The 22,744-nt window shown below is 39.4% G+C and overlaps 1 protein-coding gene and 1 pseudogene across 1 annotated transcript; one reads left to right on the forward strand and one right to left on the reverse strand.

Annotated features, from left to right (window-relative positions):
* Positions 1–2,846: 2,846 nt before the first annotated feature.
* LOC140523361 (olfactory receptor 5B21-like) lies at positions 2,847–3,883 on the reverse strand. The gene has a single exon (XM_072638275.1). The coding sequence runs from the start codon at positions 3,848–3,850 to the stop codon at positions 2,912–2,914; it is 939 nt and encodes a 312-aa protein (XP_072494376.1). The 5' UTR covers positions 3,851–3,883; the 3' UTR covers positions 2,847–2,911.
* Positions 3,884–5,537: 1,654 nt separating this feature from the next.
* Positions 5,538–7,179, forward strand: LOC140523362 (origin recognition complex subunit 4-like; annotated as a pseudogene).
* Positions 7,180–22,744: the final 15,565 nt, after the last annotated feature.

The raw sequence follows: 22,744 nt of genomic DNA on the forward strand, positions 1-22,744 counted from the left end.
TTAGGTATAAAGATTGATACCATGAATAAACTGGAGAAGCAAGGAATAGTGTATTTATCAGATCTATGGAGAAGGGAAGAATTCTTTACTAAAGGAGAGATAGAATGCATTATGAAATGCAAAATGGATAACTTTGATTACATTAAACTGAGAAGTTTTTGCACAACCAAACCCAATGCAACCAAAATCCGGAGGGATGTAGTAAATTGGGAAAGAATTTTTACAGCTAAGCTCGGGGATAAAGGCCTCATTTCTAGAATATATAGAGAACTGATCCAAATGTACAATCATACAAGTCATTCCCCAATTGATAAATGGTCAAAGGATATGAACAGGCAATTTTCAGAGGAAGAAATTAAAGCTATCTATAATCATATGAAAAAATGCTCTAAATCACTATTGGTTAGAGAGATGCAAATCAAAACAACTCTGAGGTACCACATCACACCTATAAGATTGGCAAACATGACAGAACAAGAAAATGATAAATGCTGGAGAGGATGTGGGAAAGTTGGAACACTAATTCATTGTTGGTGGAGCTGCGAGCGCATCCAACCATTCTGGAGAGCAATTTGGAACTATGCCCAAAGGGCTACAAAAATGTGCATACCCTTTGACCCAGCAATATCGTTACTAGGACTATATCCCCAAGAGATCATAAAAATGGGAAAGGGTCCCACATGTACAAAAATATTTATAGCAGCACTCTATGTAGTTGCCAAAAACTGGAAGTCAAGGGGATGTCCATCAATTGGGGAATGGCTGAATAAATTATGGTATATGAATGTAATGGAGTACTATTGTGCCATAAGAAATGATGAACAAGAAGACTTCAGAGAGGCCTGGAAGGACTTATATGACCTGATGCTGAGTGAAAGGAGCAGAACCAGGAGAACTTTATGCACAGCAACAACCACAGTGTGTGAGAGTTTTTTCTGGTAGACTTAGATTTTTGTAATAACACAAGAACTTCTTACCAAAAAAAAAAAAAAAAAAAATCCCAATGGAGGATCTCAAGGCAAAATGCCTGCCACACTCAGAGAGAGAAATATGGAAGTCACTCACATATTGTAGCAGATCATGTTTGTGTATGTGCATGTGTTTGTGTATCATGTTCTGATTTGTTATACGATTTCTTTCATTTATCTTAGTCTGACTACATAGCATGACTATAGTGAAAATATACTCAATAGGAAAGTATATGTAGAATCTATACAGAATTGTATGCAGTCGTGGGGAGGGAGGGGGGCAGTGGGGGGTAGGTGGGGGGGATAAAATCACAATTGTATGGCAGTGATTGTTAAACATTACAAAATAAAAAAAAAAGAGTTCAAAAAAAAAAAAAGAAAAAAAAAAAAAGAAATGCTTGTTGGCTGACTGGCCATTTCTATTCCTGAATATAAGAGATACCCAGGCTAAACTTCACAGCTGTAATGAAATGGTTTCTGTGCACTCCAGGTGATGGACCATAGAGGATGAGGGGGGCTGTGCTGAACTGCAGAGGCATTAAAGTATACAAGGCCTCTTGTTGAAAGCTGTAGTCCCCATGAAAAGACTTGTAACAGGTTCTTAGGTGGTGGCAGAGGGATTAAAAAAAGCCCTGCTCCTGAACCTGCTGCTCAGTCCCATGGGGCTCCCTATACTCTCCTAGATATACCTTCACCATGCACAATGAGTCATCCTACCACAGAAGAGTTTTTGAAACACCACTACTGAAAGTGCATGTTGTAGTCCCAGACTTCTCAACAAGAAAAAAAAAAGGCAAAAAATGCTTCACTTGTATTTCTTTTATTTAACCTTTACACTGATCTTATGACATTGGTATGTAGGCCAGGCACCAACCTTGTTTGTCACTTTGGGAATACTAAGGCTCAGATGAGAATACTGAGTCTCAGAAGGATTAAAGGTCTTGCTAAAGACCATACAGCTACTAAGTGGAAGGGACAATACTCAAATGCATACCAGTCTTCTGATTCCTTTCTCTATGTCACTATGAACCTAAGTGGATTCTCATGGCTGTGTGCAGTTAAAAAAAATAGGAATTATTGTCTTATTCCTGTACTCTTAAAATGTCCAAATATTTGGGGTTAGAGATAAATTAGAACTCAAAGTTCCATCATCCAAGTTATTAATGACATACAAAATTCAGCATTCACACTCTTTCAAATATAAAACCAGAGCAGTACTGTAGCAGAACTTGGGAACTGAATCATCAAGTCATTACTATCTTAATAAGCAGGTGCTTTCCAAGCTGTCCTCTGACTCCCAGAAGCAGTAATTAGAGTGAGCAGATAATATCAAGATGTAGCAGGGATCCAGAAATGAACAGAGGTTTTGGTGGATGGGGCCAAAGAGAATCCCATAAGAGATTGTTTGTATATGGAATAGGGCTGGCTAATTCCATGTGGTGTGAGCTTTCAAGTTGTGTGAAAGATGTATTCTCAGGCATCTCCCTGGAGAATCATTCTTAAAGAGCATTTTCAAATCTGTTAGTGAAGACATAAAGACCTCTAAGAGTTTATATTTACTCAGCTTAAAATTTGGACTGAAAGTATGAATGGAAGAGCACATAGAAGGCAGGGCTTGGATTTCAGAACTGGAGTTTGTTTTTCTATGGGATGCTGAGAAAGTCGTTTGACCCCCGTGTTGCCCCAGGAAAATCATTAGGACTTAACTACTAAGTCTTAGACTGGTTATGATTTACAAATCTATGACAGTGGAGGGACTTCTCATTCTTGCTTCAGTGAGGTCACACATCAAGATTCATAGGACCATGATTCTAGAACTATGAGGGAACTCAGAGATCATCTAGTCTAATCTCACTTCAACTTAGAGATAAAGAAAATGAGGCCTATTCAATCAAAGGCAAGTAGGAGTGCCTTGGATGAAATTGCTGTATTTCCTGGAAAGTTTAAACATTTCTAGACAATCTCATCTGTTTGATCATTTTGATGAGGGCATTTTCGACTTCCTTGTTCCTCAGACTGTAGATAAATGGGTTCAACATGGGGATCACCACTGTATAAAAGACTGAGGCTATTTTGTCAGTGTCCATGGAGTGGCTTGATTCAGGTTGTAAGTACATGAAGATGATTGCCCCATAGAAGATGGAAACAGCAGTAAGGTGGGAGGCACAGGTGGAGAAGGCTTTCTGGCATCCCTTAGCTGAATGCATTTTTAGGATGGCAATGAAAATGAACAGGTAGGAGACCAAGATGACTAGGATAGTAAAGAAGACATTAAAACCAATAACAAAAAAGCTGATCAACTCAAGGACATGAGTGTCAGAGCAGGAGAGAGCCAAGAGTGGGGGAATATCACAGAAAAAGTGATGGACCACATTAGAGTTACAGAAAGAGAGGCTGAAAGTTTCTCCTGCATGGATGAAGGCGTTGAAAAAGCCAAAGGTGTAGCAGCCAATGACCAGGCAAATGCATACACCCCTTGTCATGGTGGTGGTATAGTGGAGGGGCTTACACACAGCTGCATGACGGTCATAGGCCATGGCAGCCAGGAGGTAGCATTCCGACGTGCCAAAGCCAACAAAGAAGAAGAACTGGGCAGCACATTCTGAGTAGGAGATAACCTTGTTCCCTGAGTAGAGGGCAGCTGCCACCTTGGGAGCTACAGCTGAGGAGTAGCCCACATCTACAAGAGAAAGATTACTTAGGAAAAAGTACATTGGAGTGTGGAGGCGGGAGTCAGAATGGATCAACACCATCATTCCCAAGTTCCCTACAAGGGTGAGAAGATAGATGAACAAAAACACCAGGAATAGTGGGAGATGAAGCTTGGAGTTATCTGTCAGACCCAAGAGAATGAACTCTGTTACTTCACTGCTGTTTCCCATGACCTGTGGCTCCTTGTTATTTCTCTTACCTAGTGGGAGAAAGGAAAGGAAGCCCATGAAACTGGGATGCAGTCATTCCTTCATTTGACAGGCAGTTACTGAACAGCCACTATATGTCACATGCTATGCTATGTGCTGGGGACACAGGAAGAAAAACTAAACAGCCCTTGTCCTCCTTAGTCTTAGCTTGCATTGTCCTGGAGACAAGTATACGTACACAAATAAATGAATACAAAATCTAGATAAAGTAGTTAAAATGTATAGGAGGAAGAGAGGTATAAACACCAGGTACCTTCATGTAGTAAGTGGTTGATATGGCTCTTCCTCTGTCTAGGTTCTGCCAATTTCGGGAATTATAAGGAAGAGCAAATACATTCATCAATTGACAATTGTCATTTAAGAGACAAGGAGTGGGAAGTTATTGGGCATAAAAAGGTATAAATGCAGGTAAAATCACATAGAAAATAAAATTCTGTCTAAAATATGTTTATTTTAAGAAGAAGGAGATCTTCTTTAAGAGGAAGATCTTTCCCAAACAAGGTAAGAACCTTTAGGGCTGAAGTGTTTTCAGCAGGGAGGTACCTCCTGTGAATAGAGAACCAGGCAAGCCTGAAGTCAGGAAGATCTGAGTTCAAATCTGGCTTAGATACTTTCTAGCTGTGTAACCCTGGATAAGTCACTGAACCTTTGTCTGTCTCAGTTTCTATATCTATAAAACGGGGATAATAATAGCACCTATCTCCTAGGATTCTTATAAGGATAAAATATCTGTTGTTATTTTTCTTTCTTCTCAAAGTGGGCCAAGGACATCAGGCAGGTGATGTTTTGACTTGCAAGTGAATTGGATGTAAGTGAGTCCAATCTGGGCAATCCACCTCACCCTCTCCACCAGAGTCATCAGAATCCAGGGATAAGATGTAGGTCAGGAAGACTGGTGATGTCCTGATCAAGTAGGAGACATTGGCCTTTTCAAATTATGGCCTTTCCCAGGTTTCTGTTTGTCTGAGGTAACACCCATTCAATGGTTAAAGGATACATGAGAATGAAGTTAAAAGATGATTTAGTTTTCTTTCGCAAAAGAATCTTTCTAGAAGGGGAAGATGCTCAGGCTTTCTGTCTAGAACAGAAACGATTACTATTTATACTCAACTCTGGCCAAACAAATCCCAAACAATGACTAAGTGAGGCTTGGACTGGGGCCTGTTTTTGGCCAATCACTGAGAGTCAGAGTGGTTTGGGTTTGAAGGCAAGTCCAGTAGCTACATTTGAATCCCAATGGGCTTGGTCATAACTGGGTTTTCTAGAGCTATATTTCAAGAAATTGTGAATGAAAAGTGAGGATAGAATGACAGAAGATTTGTAAAGCTCTTTGCCAAATTTCCTGGATTATATAAATGCTGGCTGTTACTCTCAAGTAGACCTCTTTGATTCTGGTCCATACTCTCTGCCTGGCTATTATTCTATGAAACATATAACAGGTGGATGGAAATTATCCGGAAAAGCCAGTACTCCAATCTCCACCATCAGGAGGTTAAATTGATAAGGGAAAGATGTAATTCCTAATTAAAACCAAAATACTTTTGACAGAATTTTATTTTCTGTGTGATTCTTTCTCTTGGATTTATGCCTTTCCTTTGACTATGGCTATGCTGATCCCTAGGTAGAGCACAAAGCATGCTGGAATCAGTGGCCGGGCATGGCAGAAGCAGAGGCTATACTGTCATCTTGAGGAGGAGCGAGGACTCTTCACTCATGGACCTGAATTGTCGTTAAGAACAGCTGTAAATCGAAAAACAGCAACCTAAAACACAAAGAAGGTATTTCCCAGGAACAAAGAATTTTAGGTGAAAGATTTTGCCATCAGATTCCGAAGGATAACCCGTTTGGGGTACAAGCGCATGAGCTGCTAAAATGAACCGCGCCCATGGAGAAAGTAATGGCACGAATTATTGGACCCAGAGGATGAGAAGAAACTACAGTATTAAATCAAGCTTTGGAAGAACTCATGGAAATAAGACAAGGGAGAGAAAATGTTTTGCAGATTCACCCAGATGAATTGCTGCACACCAATGATGAAATTGCTCTGAAAGAAATCACAAAGACGTTAGGACTGGAAAATGTAGTTGGAGATAAAATTTTTGGAACCTTTGCTGAAAATCTTTCTTTCCTTCTGGAAGCTTAAAAAAAAAGGTGACCGGACTAGCAGTTGCCCTGTGATCTTCATCCTGCCTGAATGTGATTTCTTTGCATATCATAAAAACCAAACTCTTTTCTATAACCTTTTTGGTATTTCTCAGTCAGCACAGACTCTTGTTACTGTTACTGGTCTTACATGTCGACAGCCCTCCCTCATTCAAATCAAAGCCAACTGCAAGTCATGTCATCATCTTGATATCATGGTCCTCTTCGGGAAGTAAGGAAAAACACAGGATTGGATGTGCTGGAACTCCTAGAAAAGAGAGTGAGCATCATCAGCAAATAAATTTAATGAATTCCTTTAGCTTCTCACAATATCTTACTGTATTTAAAGAATAATTAACACTACCTGAATAACTTCCAGACAAGCACTTTATTGAGAAATGGAATGAAACAGTTCAGTGTCTCTCAAAAGATAGGAATGTGAAAGAAGTTCTGCTGAAACATTTCCACGCAAGCAAAGACCTTAAATCATTGCATATGTTACTGATGCTTGCGGTAAGTCATATAACATTATCTCACCCATTTTTTATTCCAACAGACTGGGTAGAGGCAAACCATTTGTTCAATATGGACTCTAGAGGAAACATAGCACAAGATCTTTCAGAATTAGAAATCTGTCTTCTTATAGCAATGAAACATTTAAATGATATTTATCAGGATGAACCTTATAATTTTCAAATGGTCTATAATGAATTTCAGAAGTCTATACAAAGGAAAGTGCATTCAGTTTACAGTTTTGAAAAACATGTCATTATGAAGGCATTAGAATACTTACATCAACTAGAATTACTAAAAATTAGTAAAGAATTAGGAGAGAGAGAGAGAGAGAGAGAGAGAGAGAGAGAGAGAGAGAGAGAAGACCAACTGGTACAATTGCTTTTGGACAATAATCAAATTATGCACATTCTACAGAAGTATTCCATATGTCCTACAGATGTTATGCAGTAGGCAGCATCTTCATTGAGCTGGTTGTAATTTGACCAGCAGTTTAGATATCTGAATAAAATACAAAATTATGTCCCCTTTAGAGCACAGAGGTTCCAGGGTTGTAAAAGTTAACATTACAAATTCTAAAATTTCTTTTATGATAAAGCACTTTCTATTAGATTTATTCTGTATGTACTCTTTATCAAAGCCCTCCTTAAAATTTAAAAATAATAAAAACTTACATTTGCCTTCAATATTTACAAATGAGTTGATAGGTCATCTTTATGCATCACGAAACTGTTAAAAACAATTTTGGATTTTGTTGTCAGGTTTGCGTGATTTTTGTAATATTTAGATTTCAAAGTTTGCAATTCTGTTTGACCTGATGTTTGTTTATGTATCTGAGGAAAATGTGTTTAGTTAAAACATTAGAAAAGAAAAAAAATTAATCATTTTATTAAAAAAGTAACTCCTAATTAAAACCAAAGTGTATTAGACAGTTCTTTTTTCTAAGCAACTCTCTTGGATTCATGGCTTTTCTTGACTATAGTTATGTTGATCCCTAGGTAGAGCTAGAAAGTGGGGTGAGGTCAAGGTGGAAAAGTAAAAGGGACAAGGCAAGAACTTCCCAGAGAAAACTTCTTTCCCAGTCCTTCCTCAATCAACATGACTGAAGACTGCCAGGGCATGTTCCCTCTCCTTTTCTCAATGAAGAAGTCTCAGTGTCCTAGAATAGTGCTTCTCCTTGATAACTACAATTCTCTAACCCACCAACTCCCAGCTACCAAGAAAAAGTTTCAGAGAGAATGAGGAGGGAGCTTCCCCAATATCACACTCCAGGGGAACTCCAACCTCCTGCTGTCTGAGATACAACGATTGCTATTACTCACAGGATAAAATAATGTTGGGGGAAGTCCAGGCTAGAGTTGGTTCTGCTCTCAAAGAAAGAGATCCTTGAAAATACATTCCTTTGGACGTTAGGAAAGGAATGACAGTGGGATGGAAAAGAGAGTAGGATAGGTTCTTAAAGCTTTGCTGCTTCTGAAACTCTTATAGAAAGGGTGGAAGGTTGGAAATACTCAGTAACAGCCACAGTCTCCTTCTACCTTAAAATCTCCATTGAGTGGACTAGCATCAGGCAATTCTTTGTCTATTTCATGGAGGTTGTCAAAGCCATATCATTCTTAATAATAAAGGCTTACAAGATTTAGAACTAGAAAAGAATGCCAAAATATTGTAGGAAACAAGGATCACAAAAAAGAAACTTGGTAAGTATCCAGCCTAGAATTTGAATCTGGGTTCTCTAATTTTAAGACCTCTAGGAAAGACACAATGAAGGCCTTTGGTAGAAAAAGGGAAAGGAATCTGAAAGTGTATGGTATTATCTTGCTGGATTCTCACAATAGTTGTGAAGTAGGGAGGGTAGCTAACAAGATCTATATTTCACAGTTAAGGAAACTGAGGAAGAGACTGACTAGGGGATTTTTCCAAGGTCACACAGTTATAAGGAAGGGACAGGAATAAAGCCTCCCAACTGCCAACACAATGTTCTTTCCACATAATCACACTGTAATCAAGGTATCTCTGTGCCTAAAAAATGCTCAGAAGAGACATCCTGCCTCCTGACTCCACACAAGCAATGGACACCTCATGTAAATTTACCATAGTCACCATTCCCAAATGTGAGGCAAGAACACTGGGCTAATTTTGTATGCATTGTGAATGGGTTTCCAAGACTCTTCTCGACTCCTGATTGATCAATTGCCCTTTGCTGGAATTGATCACTTTCTCTTATTAAGTTGAAAAAACAGTCAGATTTATGGTGAGAAATCACCTTATGGAACAATCCCACTTCAGATTCTCATCATCACCCAAAAGCAATTAATTTTAAAGCTCCCTGATCCGTCATACTCTCTGTGCTTTCTTGATGTGAAATTATTTCCACTCTGTCTTACATTAATAACTGATCCCAAATGAAAGCCAGAAGAGGTAAATATGTAATGATAAGGTAGGATACAAGAGGTGGAGAAAGAAATGGCTTATCCAACTGGTAGTAACATTAAAAAAAAAAAAAAAGGTAAGTCCGTGAGTATATTTGCTAAGACTCTTAGATATCATTACAGGACACCAATAGGACATAAAGGTCCCGAATAGGACCAGCGTTTTTCATACCTGTGAAATTAATGGATATGAAAGTCTATCTTCAAAGGAAAAAGACTGAGAGTCATTCAGCCTGAAGTCAGTGAGTCAGTAAATATTTCATAAGGGTCTACTATGTTCCAGGCACATTGTGTGCTGAGCCCTGGGGACACAAAGATCAAAGCCAAAGCCTGTTCTCACAGTCTGGTGAAAGAGAAAACATGCAAACAGATATGTACAAGAAGGATTAATTGGAAATATTCAACAGAGAGAAGGCAATGGCATGAAGGGGAATCAGAAAAGGCTTCCTGTAGAAGGTGAGATTTTAGCTCAACGAGAGAAGCTAGGAAAGTCAGAAGTGAAGATGAGGAGCAGCTAAAATAGAACTTAGGGGAAAAGGTCTAAATATTTTATATATCCAAAGTCAGACACACAAACAGACAGAGAGACAGAAGCAGAACAGACAAATGAATTGGATGCGCAATTTTAAAAAAATAAGCACAAGAATAAAAATTCTGAATATTAAGGAAATAACAAAATTGAAAACAAGTATAGTGTAAGTAAAGTATCAATAATTCTTTTGAAAAAATTAAGAAAATATACAGAAATATGGGATATTAAAATATATCAATAGACAGACAGACGGACGGACAGAGAGACAGGCAGGCAGGCAGGCAAACATACGTACAGACAGACAGACAGACACAGACAGAGAGACAGATAGACAGATAGATAAGATAGATAGAATTTAAATTCACAGAACCCAGGATAATAAAGAACCCATTACAGAAGAGGGAAAGTGCAAGAAGCATCTGTCATACAGTGCCTTAGCTTTGAAGTCAAGAGACATGAGCTCTAATCCTGTCTCTGCCATGAACTTGGATTGTAACCATGGGCAAGTGATTTCTCCCTTAGTCTCAAACTTATCATCTCTAAAATTATGGGATTGGACCAATTCTATACATATTTATTGGGTGACTAAGTGCAGACACTGAAAGCAAAGAGAAAACGTCCCCTGTCACAAGTGCCCCCATCAGAGAAACCAACCCTTAGGTTTCTTAGTGCAAGCTGTCTCCCATGCTTCTAGTGGCAGGAGAGAGAAAGTGAGGATTGCCTCAGATCCCAGGATTTTGTGGGCATTAATTTACTTTGCCATAGCAACGATATTTCTGTACTTTGTTTAAGAATAGGTTGGGGATTTTTTGCTTCCATATATAAGCCTCTGTCTTCCAGAAAGTTTTACTACCTTGGTTGTGACTACTGTACACTAATAATTACTTATTAGGACCAACATAACTGGCTCCATGAGGATTCGAGAGATTTCTGTGATGGTTAATTTGCACATGCCTCCACCTGCTGGTCTTAACATGAAGGGATCTATGCACAGCAAAGAGTTAGAGTCATGCCTCTCAGATGGTAAATGTTTCGATTTTCCAGGATACTTCTGAGGTCAAAAAGAAGAAAGTGATCTTAAGAATATAATAATAATCTTTGCAAAAGGTACTTTCTTTGTCAGACCCTGAATTTGGATTTTTGGCCCAGGTAAGCCAATGTCTCTGATCTCAGGAGGTTTCAGATATCAAAGTATTTGCACAGGTTGTTCTAGGAAGATGCTCTGACCTAAATTCGATTGATTTCAAGGATAGGTGCCTGGTGGAACCTAAGATGGGTCTACCATGGATTTTCAGTGCAAGAGAGATGCGTCCCACTGATCAGAAGGGCTGAGATCAGACAAAAACTTGCATATGTCTATGTGCTCAAGTCCTCTGGGAGAGAGATCTCTTAGGGTTGAATCTCTAGGTTCTAAGTTTGGTTTAAAATTGAACAAGCAATTAAACTGTTATTTCTCAGGATATAGGATGATAGAGTCCTAATTATTGCAAAGGGAGGTTGAAAAGCATAGATGAAAGAGGGAGTATCATATGATCATAGTCATAGGATGTTAGAATCAACTGCGTCCTAAAATTTAAATGACGGAACTGTGAATGACCTTGAGAAATGGACCTTATAACTAGAAGGGACCTTTGACCTGCTATGGGTTATATTCTAAGGTCCCTTTCAACAACATTCTATGTCCTAAAGTCCCTCTCAGCTCACACACTCTGTATTCTAAGGTCTCTTTTCCCTCTGACATTTTATGTTCTGTGATTTGAGCTGGAAGGAAATTTTGATGTTGATTTAGTCCAGGTTTCTCAACTTACAAAAGAGAAATTGCAGTCCAGAACGAAGGGTTCAAAAGCACATGGTTTGTGTAGTGTTCTTCACACTCGAAAATTACAAATCAGGGTATATCAAAAAGGAAATATTTTAGCAACTGGTTTTCAGTTGTTTGGTAGAATTAACATCATCCCCAATAAAGGAAATGTCCAAGGAAGATGCCCAAGGTCCATCAGACTAAAATTATGCAGCACTTTATATCTAGAAAGCACTTTGAATGCAAAAGAGTCAAAGAATATTAAGAAGATCATTTAGTTCAAATCTCTAATTTTACAGATAAGGAAACTGAGACCCCGATAGATAACTGACCCAAAGTCACACAACCAGGTAGAGTTCCAAGACCCGGAATCTAGTCTCTGCCACTAAATCTAATCCTCTGTTCAATGCATCACACTTCCTCCTTTCATACCCCATGTCTTCATTTCTTGATTGTAATAACAACCCCAGGGCAGTTACGTGGCTCAGGGGATAGAGCACTGGGCTTGAAAACAGGAAGAAGGGAATCTACCATTTCCTGTTACTCCTTCATCATCAGATATCTCCAGAGAGATCTCAGACACTGCCCACCCCCTACAACATGAACTAGGACCGAGAGCCTTCTATCTCCTACTGTATGCAGCGTGTCCCTGAGCAAAGGCTGCTGGGGCTGCATCCCTCCCATCTCCTTCAAAGCAACCCTTCCCATCTTCACTAGTACAAGGCAATATCTATCCTCTCCTTCTAGCCCAATCTCTCAACTAGGATATGGAGAACTGCCTGTAAATTATATCTTATTCTGATCCCCTTGATAGTCCCCTCCCCTGCTCCAGGCAAAGGAGTAAGTTTATAAGTAGCCATTATAAAGAGGGAATTAGATTTAGAAAGGGTAATTTGGAGGTCACATACAAACTGTCCCCCAAATCAAAGAATCATAACTTACAAAGTGTATCATACATTACCCAAAGTTCACATCCCAGTAATATGTGTTGAATCAGCACAAAACATCTAGATGCTGCTCCTCAAGGTTTCTGGTCGTGTAATGTGTAAATTCCACACAAATTTCAGACCAGCAGAACACAAAAAAGTGCTAATAATTTTGAGATGGTGTAGACAATTAATTTTAAAGTTTTACCAACATCTTGGAGATGATTTCAACATATTAATGAACTAACCCCAAGATGGCATAGATAACAGTCTCTTCCCACTACCCTCCAAAACCATATAAAAATGAGACCTCAAACTCCTGTCTCCAAGCTCTCTTTCCTCCCCATCAGGTCCTTCCTGCCAAGTGCTCCCAGGTTATATGAGTAATATTGTTCACGTCTCCCCATACTGAACTTCTTTGCCATATCATCCCCGCACCCATCCCCTCACCACTGGGACCCAGAAGCTGCAGCTCCACTTCCCACAGCCATCGTGGGCTTTCTTGGCCAGTATCAAAAGAACTGGACATGCCTAATTCTCTTTCATAATTGCATTATCAATCCAAGAACCCTTCAGTCCGAAGAAAAGCAATTAACCCCTTGACTTCAAGCATACCGTCTCCTACTGTGCCTGTTTTTTGAGGACAGAAAAGGACCATTCTCTCACCTAGGAATAACTTTCATATCCCAGTGACCTCTGAACTCCTATGGATCATCATCTAAATGCTATGTCACACCCCCTACTACCTTATTCCTCATTGCCACCCTCCTCAACCCCTCCATCCCAAAGTTTAATCCTCAATCCACCCAGGCCTTTCACTGCCCTCTGGAACGCTTATTCCTTAGGTAACAAACTTCCCTTTGTCTTAAAACTTTTCCTTGCCCAATCCTACTGTCTACTCCATTTTACTGAAACCTGACTTCCCTCTTAATGACACAGCTTCCTTGTCTACCCTTCGCAGTACTGGCTGCACCTTCTCTCATTCTCCTCAGTTCACTAGCTGAAGAAAGGTAGTTAGAGTATTCTTTACTCCTCATTGCCACTTTCAGTTTCTTCTCCTTTCTCCAAACCTCAATAACTTCATTTCCTCTAGGGTTCATGATATCCAATTCCAAACTCAGTCAAAATCCTGGAATTATTGTCCACAAATTCCCAGCTCATTCCTCCTCCTCCCTCAAAGAGTTTGATGCCTGGCTTACAGTTTTTTCTTACCTCTTCAACTCTTACCTCATACCACCAAACTTGAACATTCATATTGATTCTCTTTCAATTATTTTAACCACCCAGTTTTTTCTCAACCTAATCACCTCCCATGACCAGTTCCATCACCCTGCCTCACAGAAAGATGGCTATACCATTGATTTGGATAAAACCTCAAATTTACCCCTCCATGTTCAAGCACTCTGAAATCCCCTTATCCAACCATAATCTATTGACTTTTTACTTCTCTCTCAATCTTCCTTTACATAATACTACTCTTCATTCACACCATGACCTCCAGTCACTTGACCTTTAATTTCTTTCCCCATTCATCTTCTCTACACTAATCAATCTCTCCTCCTATTCCCATGTTAACTCCTTGGTGAGACAATTCAATTCTGCATTGTCCTCCTCTCTTCAATCCCTATTTTTTTGTTATTGTTATATATCTAATTAACCCTCAGCCAAGGCTCAACCTTGGATCACTCTAACCATCTGTTGTCTTCATTCCTTCAGTCATTCACACTGGTACCTCTGTTGTGAAAGATAATCATCTTAGTTCAACTACTTTTTACGTCTCTTATTTTCTGTACCCTTCATTTGTATAGTTTGTATCACTCTGTTTCGGACATCTGTTTTATTGTATTGAACTATAATTTTTCTCATGCACGTAGCATGTGCTCAGAACTCTTATCCAAGTTCATACTCACCCTTACAAGTCAGGTTTTACAGTGTAGCTACTATGTATCCCCAGGGTTCTAGTGTTAGATCTGAAGGGCTGGTTTTTAAGGTTATTACTCACAAACCCTCATCAGTGCTCTTTCTCTAGTGATTATCATCTGATAACACTTAATCTCAATTAGCTTTTAGAAATGGATATTTTACTAATTTAGTATAGTAAGAATAGTTGGTACAAAATATTCCCTTCAAAGTCTGTGACATATTCTCAAACAGGTACTTAGAGAGTCCAGGGGGAAAGTAGGCTTAGGCTCAGGCTTGGGAACACATGAATCAAAGGGGCAACTCACAATTCTTCATTGCTAAAATTCCTTTTCTTCCTTTCACAGAATGCTCAGGAAGTTTTTTTAGATATGGCATAGACTTTTTTCATCTCAGTTTCCACTATAGTTTTGCCTCTAAAAAACACTGCTGCCAGCTGATGATTTCTCAGGGACAAATCTAAAAAACCAATTGAGAGATGGGGAGTCCAAAAGCCTCTTTTGAAAGTGACAAAGTGATCTGTGTAAATCTCTGGGAGACAAGATGGTGGAGTAAGAAATAAGTCACTATCAACCTCCCTCATAGACTTTGAAAAACCCAGAGAATATTGCCACAGGAAAAATCCTGGAATAGTGGAGCCAACACAAAGATGGGATATAATAGTCTTGCAGAACAGGTGGTTAGGGGAATTAGTAGGAGTGGTATAGGACCCACCTCATAGGACCAGCAAGAGATCATGAGTCCCAGGGCAGAGGTGCAGGCAAATGCCAACACCAGACACCTGCCACACACTAAAACCACCAGTTTCAGTTCAGTACCAAACTACCAGCACTAAGACATCCAGCAGCTAGTACCTTAGGCTACAGCAAAAACCAGTAATCCCCTTAATCCCTAGCACAATAAATCTAGGACAGTGCCCTCTGGGCCAGAGAAATAGAAATCAAATCTAAAAGCTGGAAAAAGACAAACAACAAGAGTTAGAAAAATCAAATGAAATCAATGACAATAGACAAATGTCTTAGTGACATGGAAGATCAAAACACAAATTCAGGAGATGATAATATGTTCAATATACCTACATCTGAAACCTCAGAGGGGGATATGAACTGGTCTCAGGTCCAAAAGACCTTCTTGTCAGAGCTCAAGAAGGATTTTAAAAGTCAAATAAGAGAGATGAAAAAAAAATTGAACAATTCCTTTGAAAATACAAGGGGGGAAAAGTGCACTGATCAAAACAATCCTTAAAAAGTAAAATTGACCAAATGGAAAAGGAGGCACAAAAATTAACTGAAGAAAACAATTTATTAAAAATTAGAATTGGTCAAGTGGAAGCTAATGGCTCTATAAAACATAAAGAATCAGTCAAAAATGGAAGAATGGAATAATAGAAGAAAACTAAAGTGACACAGTGTTTCTTTGGCTAAGTCAGGAAAAAGGAAGGCTGAGGAAGAGGAAGACCAACTTCTCTTCATCCTTCCCTCCCCACCTGTTAGGGGTGTAAGCTCAGTTTCATAAGGAAAGTGCCAGGCAGGTAAAAGTGAGGACCTCTAAATCTTAGAGTTCTCATGAGGCCCGCCAGGGAACAGCTGGGTATTGAGGCGAGAAACACAGGCTATCTTGTGTATTTCCACCTCTTCTCAGTTGGAAACTTGCTGGGGAGAGCATCCCACCCTTGAGATTGGCCTGTGGTCTGAGCACACCTGTTGTTGACTAGCTAGGGACTGAGAGCAGGCATGGTATTCACTTGCAAACTATGCGGCTGGGAGAGCTTAAATGGGGACAGGAAAGCCTGAAGGCGTTCTTTGCACTGAAGGGCCATTAGAGGGAAAAGGGTCCCTCCCCTCTTCCGCTCCCATCCTCTTGCTGTATGATCCTTGCCCCTTGAGAGGAGGAGGATTCCTCTCTCCTGAGGAAGAATTCACCCTGCACATGTAACCAAGACCCTGAACAAAGCCTAACCCTTGTTCGACTCTGGAAAGTCTATTCTCTCAATACGTTTATCTGGTTGGCCTCCGAAGACCTGCGAAAGGTGAGTAGACTCGAGTAGCCCATCGGCCTCTAGGCCAAACACCCACCCATTCCCTTGGGAAGGCGAGCAATTCAATATAGGCCATATCTGTGTAGTTTTCCAAATGATTTCCATAAGAGTTGTGTTGTGTAAGACTAACTATATTTCCCTCCATCCTATCCTGTCCCCCATTGTGTCTATTCTCTCTTTTGATCCTCTCCCTCCTCAAGAGTGTTGACTTCAAGTTGCTCCCTCCTCCCATTGCCCTCCCTTCCATCATCCCCCCACCCTGCTTGTCCCCTTCTCCCGCACTTTCCTGTATTGTAAGATAGGTTTTCATACAGAAATGAGTGTGCATTTTATTCCTTCCTTTAGTGGAACGTGATGAGAGTAAACTTCATGTTTTTCTCTCACCTCTCCTCTTTTTCTCTCCACTAAAAAGTTTTTTGCTTGCCTCTTTTATGAGAGATAATTTGCCCCATTCCAGGTCTCCCTTTCTCCTCCCAATATATTTCTCTCTCACCACTTAATTTCATTTTTTTAAGATATGATCCCATCCTATTCAATTCACTCTGTGCTCTCTGTCTGTGTGTGTGTGTGTGTTCATGTGCGCATAATCCCACCAACTACCCAGATACTGAAAAGTTTCAAGAGTTATAAATATTGTCTTTCCATGTAGGAATGTAAACAGTTCAACTTTAGTAAAGTCCCTTATGACTTCTCTTTGCTATTTACCTTTTCACGCTTCTCTTCATTCTCGTGTTTGAAAGTCAAATTTTCTTTTCAGCTCTGGTCTTTTCATCAAGAATGCTTGAAAGTCCTCTATTTCATTGAAAGACCATCTTTTCCCCTGAAGTATTATACTCAGTTTTGCTGGGTAGGTGATTCTTGGTTTTAGTCCTAGTTCCTTTGACTTCTGGAATATCCTATTCCACGCCTTTCAATCCCTTAAAGTAGAAGCTGCTAGATCTTGTGTTATCCTGATTGTATTTCCACAATACTTGAATTATTCCTTTCTAGCTGCTTGCAATATTTTCTCCTTGACCAGGGAACTCTGGAATTTGGCCACAATGTTCCTAGGAGTTTCTTTTTCTGGATCTCTTTCAGGAGGTGATTGGTGGATTCCTTGAATCCTTATTTTGCCCTCTGGTTCTAGAATCTCAGGGCAGTTTTCCTTGATAATTTCATGAAAGATGATGTCTAGGCTTTTTTTTTGATCTTGGCTTTCAGGTAGTCCCATAATTTTTAAATTGTCTCTCCTGGATCTATTCTCCAGGTCAGTTGTTTTTCCAATGAGATATTTCACATTCTCTTCCATTTTTTCATTCTTTTGGTTTTGTTTTGTGATTTCTGGGTTCCTCATAATGTCATTAGCCTCCATCTGTTTCATTCTAATTTTGAAAGAACTATTTTCATCAGTGAGCTTCTGAACCTCCTTTTCCATTTGGCTAATTCTGCTTTTGAAAACATTCTTGTCCTCATTGGCTTTTTGAACCTCTTTTGCCAATTGAGTTAGCCTATTTTTCAGGGTGTTATTTTCTTCAGCATTTTTTTTGGTCTCCTTTAGCAGGGTGTTTACTTATTTTACATGATTTGCTTGCACGTCTCTCATTGCTCTTCCCAGTTTTTCCTCCATCTCTCTAACTTGATTTTCAAAATCCTTTTTGAGCTCTTCCATGCCCTAATCCCATGGTATATTTATTTTGGATGTGTGGGATACAGAAGCCTTGACTTCTGTGTCTTTCCCTGGTGGTAAGCATTGTTCTTCCTCATCAGAAAGGAAGGGAGGAAATACCTGTTCACCAAGAAAGTAACCTTCTATAGTTTTATTTTTTCCCCTTTTTTGGACATTTTCCCAGCCAGTGACTTGACCTCTGAATATTCTCCTCACACCCACTTTGCCTCCAGATCCATCCAGCCAGCAATTGGGGTCTGAGATTCAAATGCTGCTTCCCAGCCTCAGGGCTTTGGGCGGGGGTGGGGCTGCTATTCAGTGTGAGATTAAGTTCAGGTGCTCAGGTGGGGGCAGGGCCGCCACTCAGGGCTCAGTTCCCTCAGGGGGTTTTATGCAGAGACCTTCAACAATGGATCCAGGCTCCTGCCTGCTCTGGGAGCCCCTGTCCACCACTGCCCCCGCTGCTGCCTCCCCAGGGGTCCCAAGTCACAGGAACACCCCACTCCCCTGTTGACCACCCAAAAGACTCTCTCACTGACCTTTGGTGTCTGTGGGTGGAGGGACTTGCATGGCCACTGGAGATTCTGTCCCTGAAGCCTGCTCAGATCTGTTCCTGCTGCGCAGCCAAGACAGGGCTGGGCTCTGCTCTGCTCTGGTCAGGTTTTAAGGGCTCTCTGGAACAGAAATCTCCTCCACTCCATTGTTCTGTGGCTTCTGCTGCTCCAGAATTTGTTGGGAGTTCTTCTTTATAGATATTTTATGGGCTGTGCGTTCGTAGCTAGCATATGTGTGTCTTTCTACTTCGCCATCTTGGCTCCTCCCCCCTTTTTCCTTTCTTTAGGATTTTATTCTTTCCCAGTTACATGTAAAAGACAATTTTTAACATTCATTTTTAAAACTTTAAGTTCTGAATTCTCTCCCTTCTTCCCTCCCTATTCTACATCATTGAGAAAACAAGCAATTTGATTTTTTCATACAAATGTCATCATGCAAAACATTTCCATAATAGTCATATTGTGAAAGAAAACAAAGAACAAAAACAAACAAAAAAATCTCAAGAAAAATAAAGTAAAATAATTATGTTTCAATCTATATTCAAATACCATCAACTCTTTTTCTGGGATTAGATGACATTTTTCATCATAAGTCCTTCAGAGTTCTCTTGGATCATTTTATTGCTAAGAATATCTAAGTCATTCATAGCTGATCATCTTACAATATAGCTGCTACTTTGTACATGGTACATTTCACTTTGCATCACTTCATGTAAGTCCATGTTTTTCTGAAAGCATTCTGCTCATCATTTCTTAAAGAAAAATAGTATTCCATCACAATCACATACCACATACCAATTTGTTCAGCCATTAATGGGCATCCCTTCAATTTCCACTTCTTTGCCACCAGAAAAGAGCTGCTATAAATATTTTTGTACATATAGGTCCTTTTCCTTTTTGATGTTTTATCTCTTTTAGGATACAGACCTGGTAATGATATTGCTATGTCAAAAGGTGTGCATGTTTTATAGCCCGCTGAGCTTAGTAATAAATTACTCTTCAAAATGATCTAATCATTTCACAACTTCAACACTAGTGCATTAAGGTCTCATTTTTTCCATATCCCCTCCACCATTCCTCATTTTTCTTTTCTGTCCTGTTAGCTAATTTAATAGGAGTGAGGTAGAACCTCAGAATTTCTTTTAGTTCTCATTTCTCCAATACATGGTGAATTAGAAAAGTTTTTGTATGGCTATGGACAGCTTCGATTACTTTGATTACTTCATCTGATATGAAGTAAAGGATATAGAAAATATATCTTTTCATCATTTACCAATTGGGGAGTGGTTCTTATTTTTATAAATTTGTTTCATTTCTCTATATGATTAAAAAATGAGACCTTTATCAGAGAAACTTGCTTCAAATTTTTTTTCAGTTACTCTTAATATTTCCCTCATCCTATTCCTCACCTCATTTCTTCTATTCTCTCTCTCCTTTTACCATATCGCTCCTCAAAAGTGTTTTGCCTCCTAATACCCCCTCTCTCAGTCTGCCCTTCCTTCTATTACACTCCTGCCTTTCTTCTCCCCTTCCCCTCCTACTCTCCTATAGGACAAGATAGATTTCTATACCCAATTGAGTGGGTAATTTATTCCCTCTTTAAACCATTTCTGCTAAGAGTAAGGTTCCCTCACTCTCTTTCATCTGTCACATCTTCCCCTCCACTAGAAAATCTTTCTCCTACTTCTTGTACATGAGATAATTTACCCCATTCTTGTCCTCCTTTCGCCCTTCTCCCAGTATATTCCTCTCTCAATCCTTATTTTATTTTTTTTATATTTTAGACAATCTGCCTGCATATTCAACTCACACCTTTACTTTCTGTCTATATATGCTTCTTCTCTCTGCCTCAATAATCAGAAAGTTCCTATGAGTTATAAGTATCATCTTCCCATCTATGAATGCAAAAAGTTTAACCTTACTTGTGATTTCCCTTTCCTGTTTACCATACTATGCTTCTCTTGAGTCTTGTATTTGAAATTTTAATTTCCTATTCAGCTCTGGTCTTTTCATGAGGAATATTTTAAAGTCCTTTATTTGATTTAATGACCATTTTTTTTCCCATAAAGCATTGTATTCTTTTGTGCTGGATAAGTTATTCTAGGTTGTAATCCTATTTCCTTTGCCATCCAGAACAACATATTCCAAGGCTTTAATGGAGAAGCTTTTATATCTTGTATTATCCTGACTGTGGCTCCATCATACTTGAAATATCTATTTCTGGCCGCTTGCTATATTTTCTCCTTGACCTGGGAGATTTGAAATTTGGCTATAATATTCCTGGTAGCTTACATTTTGTGGTCTCTTTCAAAAGGTAATTAGTGGATTCTTTTGATTTTCACTTTACTTATGATTCTAGCATATCAGGACAGTTTTCCTTGATAACTTCTTCAAAGATGATAGTTCTTTTTTTGATCATAATTTTCAGGTAGTACACCAACTTTGTGGTTTTACTTTCCAGGTCAGTTTTTTTCCAAATAAACATTTCACATTGTCTTCTACTTTTTTTCATTCTTTTGGCTTTATCTTATAGTTTCTTGATTTCTCATAAAGTCGCTAGCTTCCCTTTCCTCCAGTTTAACTTTTAAAAAATTATTTTCTTCAGTGAGCTTTTGTAAGTCCTTTCCTTTTTGGCCAATTCTGCTTTGTAAGGCCAATTTCTCCTCATTGGCTTTTTGGGCCTCTGTTGGCCATTTGGCCTAGCCTATTTTTCAATATATTATTTCTTCAGTATTTTTTTCTATCTCTTTTACCAGGCTATTAATTTTCCAGGCTACAATTAATTTACCAGGCTACAATTAGTTTACCAAGCTACAATTTTCATGATTTTCTTGTATCACTGCCATTTCTCTTCCTAATTTTGCTTCAGAATCTCTTCCTTGGTTTTTGAAATCCCTAATTGGCTCTTCCATGGCCTGAAACCAATTCATATTTATCTCTGAAGCATTGGATGTAGGAGCTTTAAATATTTTCTTCTGAGTAAGTGTTTTGGTGTTTCTTGTAGCTTTCTATGGTCAGAATTTTTTTCTGTTGGTTCCTAATTTCCCAGCTTATTACTAGACTGTTAACTCTGTTAAAGTGAAGCACTGCTTCCAGGGTGAAGGGCACACTGTCCCAGGCTTCAGGGTGTTTGTATAACTGTTTTCAGAGAAACTTCTAGAGACCTGTAAGTTTTGAGTTCTTCCAAGGTTTACGATCTAAGAGAGGTGTCTTTACTTCTGTCCTGTCTTATGCTCTAATCTGTGAGTGACCACAAGCACTCTTTTCTGCCCTGGAACTATGAAGAATGTCCTTCCCTCAACTGTCACAGCATGCTTTGCTATGCTAATACTCCTCCTTACCCTGGGACTGCCACCCAGGACTGTGACTCAGATCTGAGTAAGGGTAAAGTAATAAAGTCCTGCCTCAGTGCTAGCAAACAGAACCCTGTGATCTTCTTCTGACCATTTGTTCAAAGTCCACACTGTCTGTGGTCTGAGAGTTCTAGAAGCAGCTACTGGAACTGATAATTCAGTGGTTCCCAAGGCCTGATCTTGGTTTGCTGGTGCAACTGCAGCATGCACTGCAGTGCATTCCACTCTCACCCAGGGGCCACAGACCTTTCCTGCTAACATTTTAAGTAGTTCTTTATGTGTGGGGGTTAAGAAGTCTGGAAACCACTAGTTTTGCCATTGATTGAGTAGGTGAGACCTACTTCAGGTTTGCTGGCACACAGACTGCACTGGTGTGACCTCAGCTTGACTGAATTACTTTCTAAGCTGATGCAACAGAATTTCTTGCTGAACTTCCAAGTTGTCTAGCATTGGAGAATCGCTTCACTCTGTGTTTTGTGGGACCTATTGCTCTAGAAATTCTTTCGAGTCATTACGCAAAGGTAGTTAGAGGTTTTTTGGGGAGAGCTTGAGCAAGTACCTGCCTTTATTGCACCACCTTGGCTCCACCTATCTGGCTTTTTCTGACTATGCATTTTCATTAACTATTCACAAAACTGGGATGCTCTCTGTCTTCATCTCAGCTTCCTGCATGAACAGATGTCCTGCAAGACTCAATTCAAATTTTACCTTCCACAAGGGGCTTTTCCCCACTTTTTTCTAATGCTAGTACCTTACATCTGAAGTTATCACCCATTGACACTTTATATATCTTACATGTGCATATCTGCTTGTCTGTTGTCTTTCCCTTTGTAATGTGAGCACCTTTGAGGACATGGACATACTCTTATCTTCTTTGTCTTTCCAGTACTTATGCCTAGCATGTTTTCAATAAATTCTTGTGGGCTCACTCACCATTCCTCTTCCTAAATATGAGAGATACCCAGGCTAAACTTCACAGTTGTAGTGAAGTTGCTTCCT

The sequence above is a fragment of the Notamacropus eugenii genome, chromosome 2 (assembly GCF_028372415.1).
Source record: "Notamacropus eugenii isolate mMacEug1 chromosome 2, mMacEug1.pri_v2, whole genome shotgun sequence".
In the NCBI taxonomy this organism is placed as follows: Eukaryota; Metazoa; Chordata; class Mammalia; order Diprotodontia; family Macropodidae; genus Notamacropus; species Notamacropus eugenii.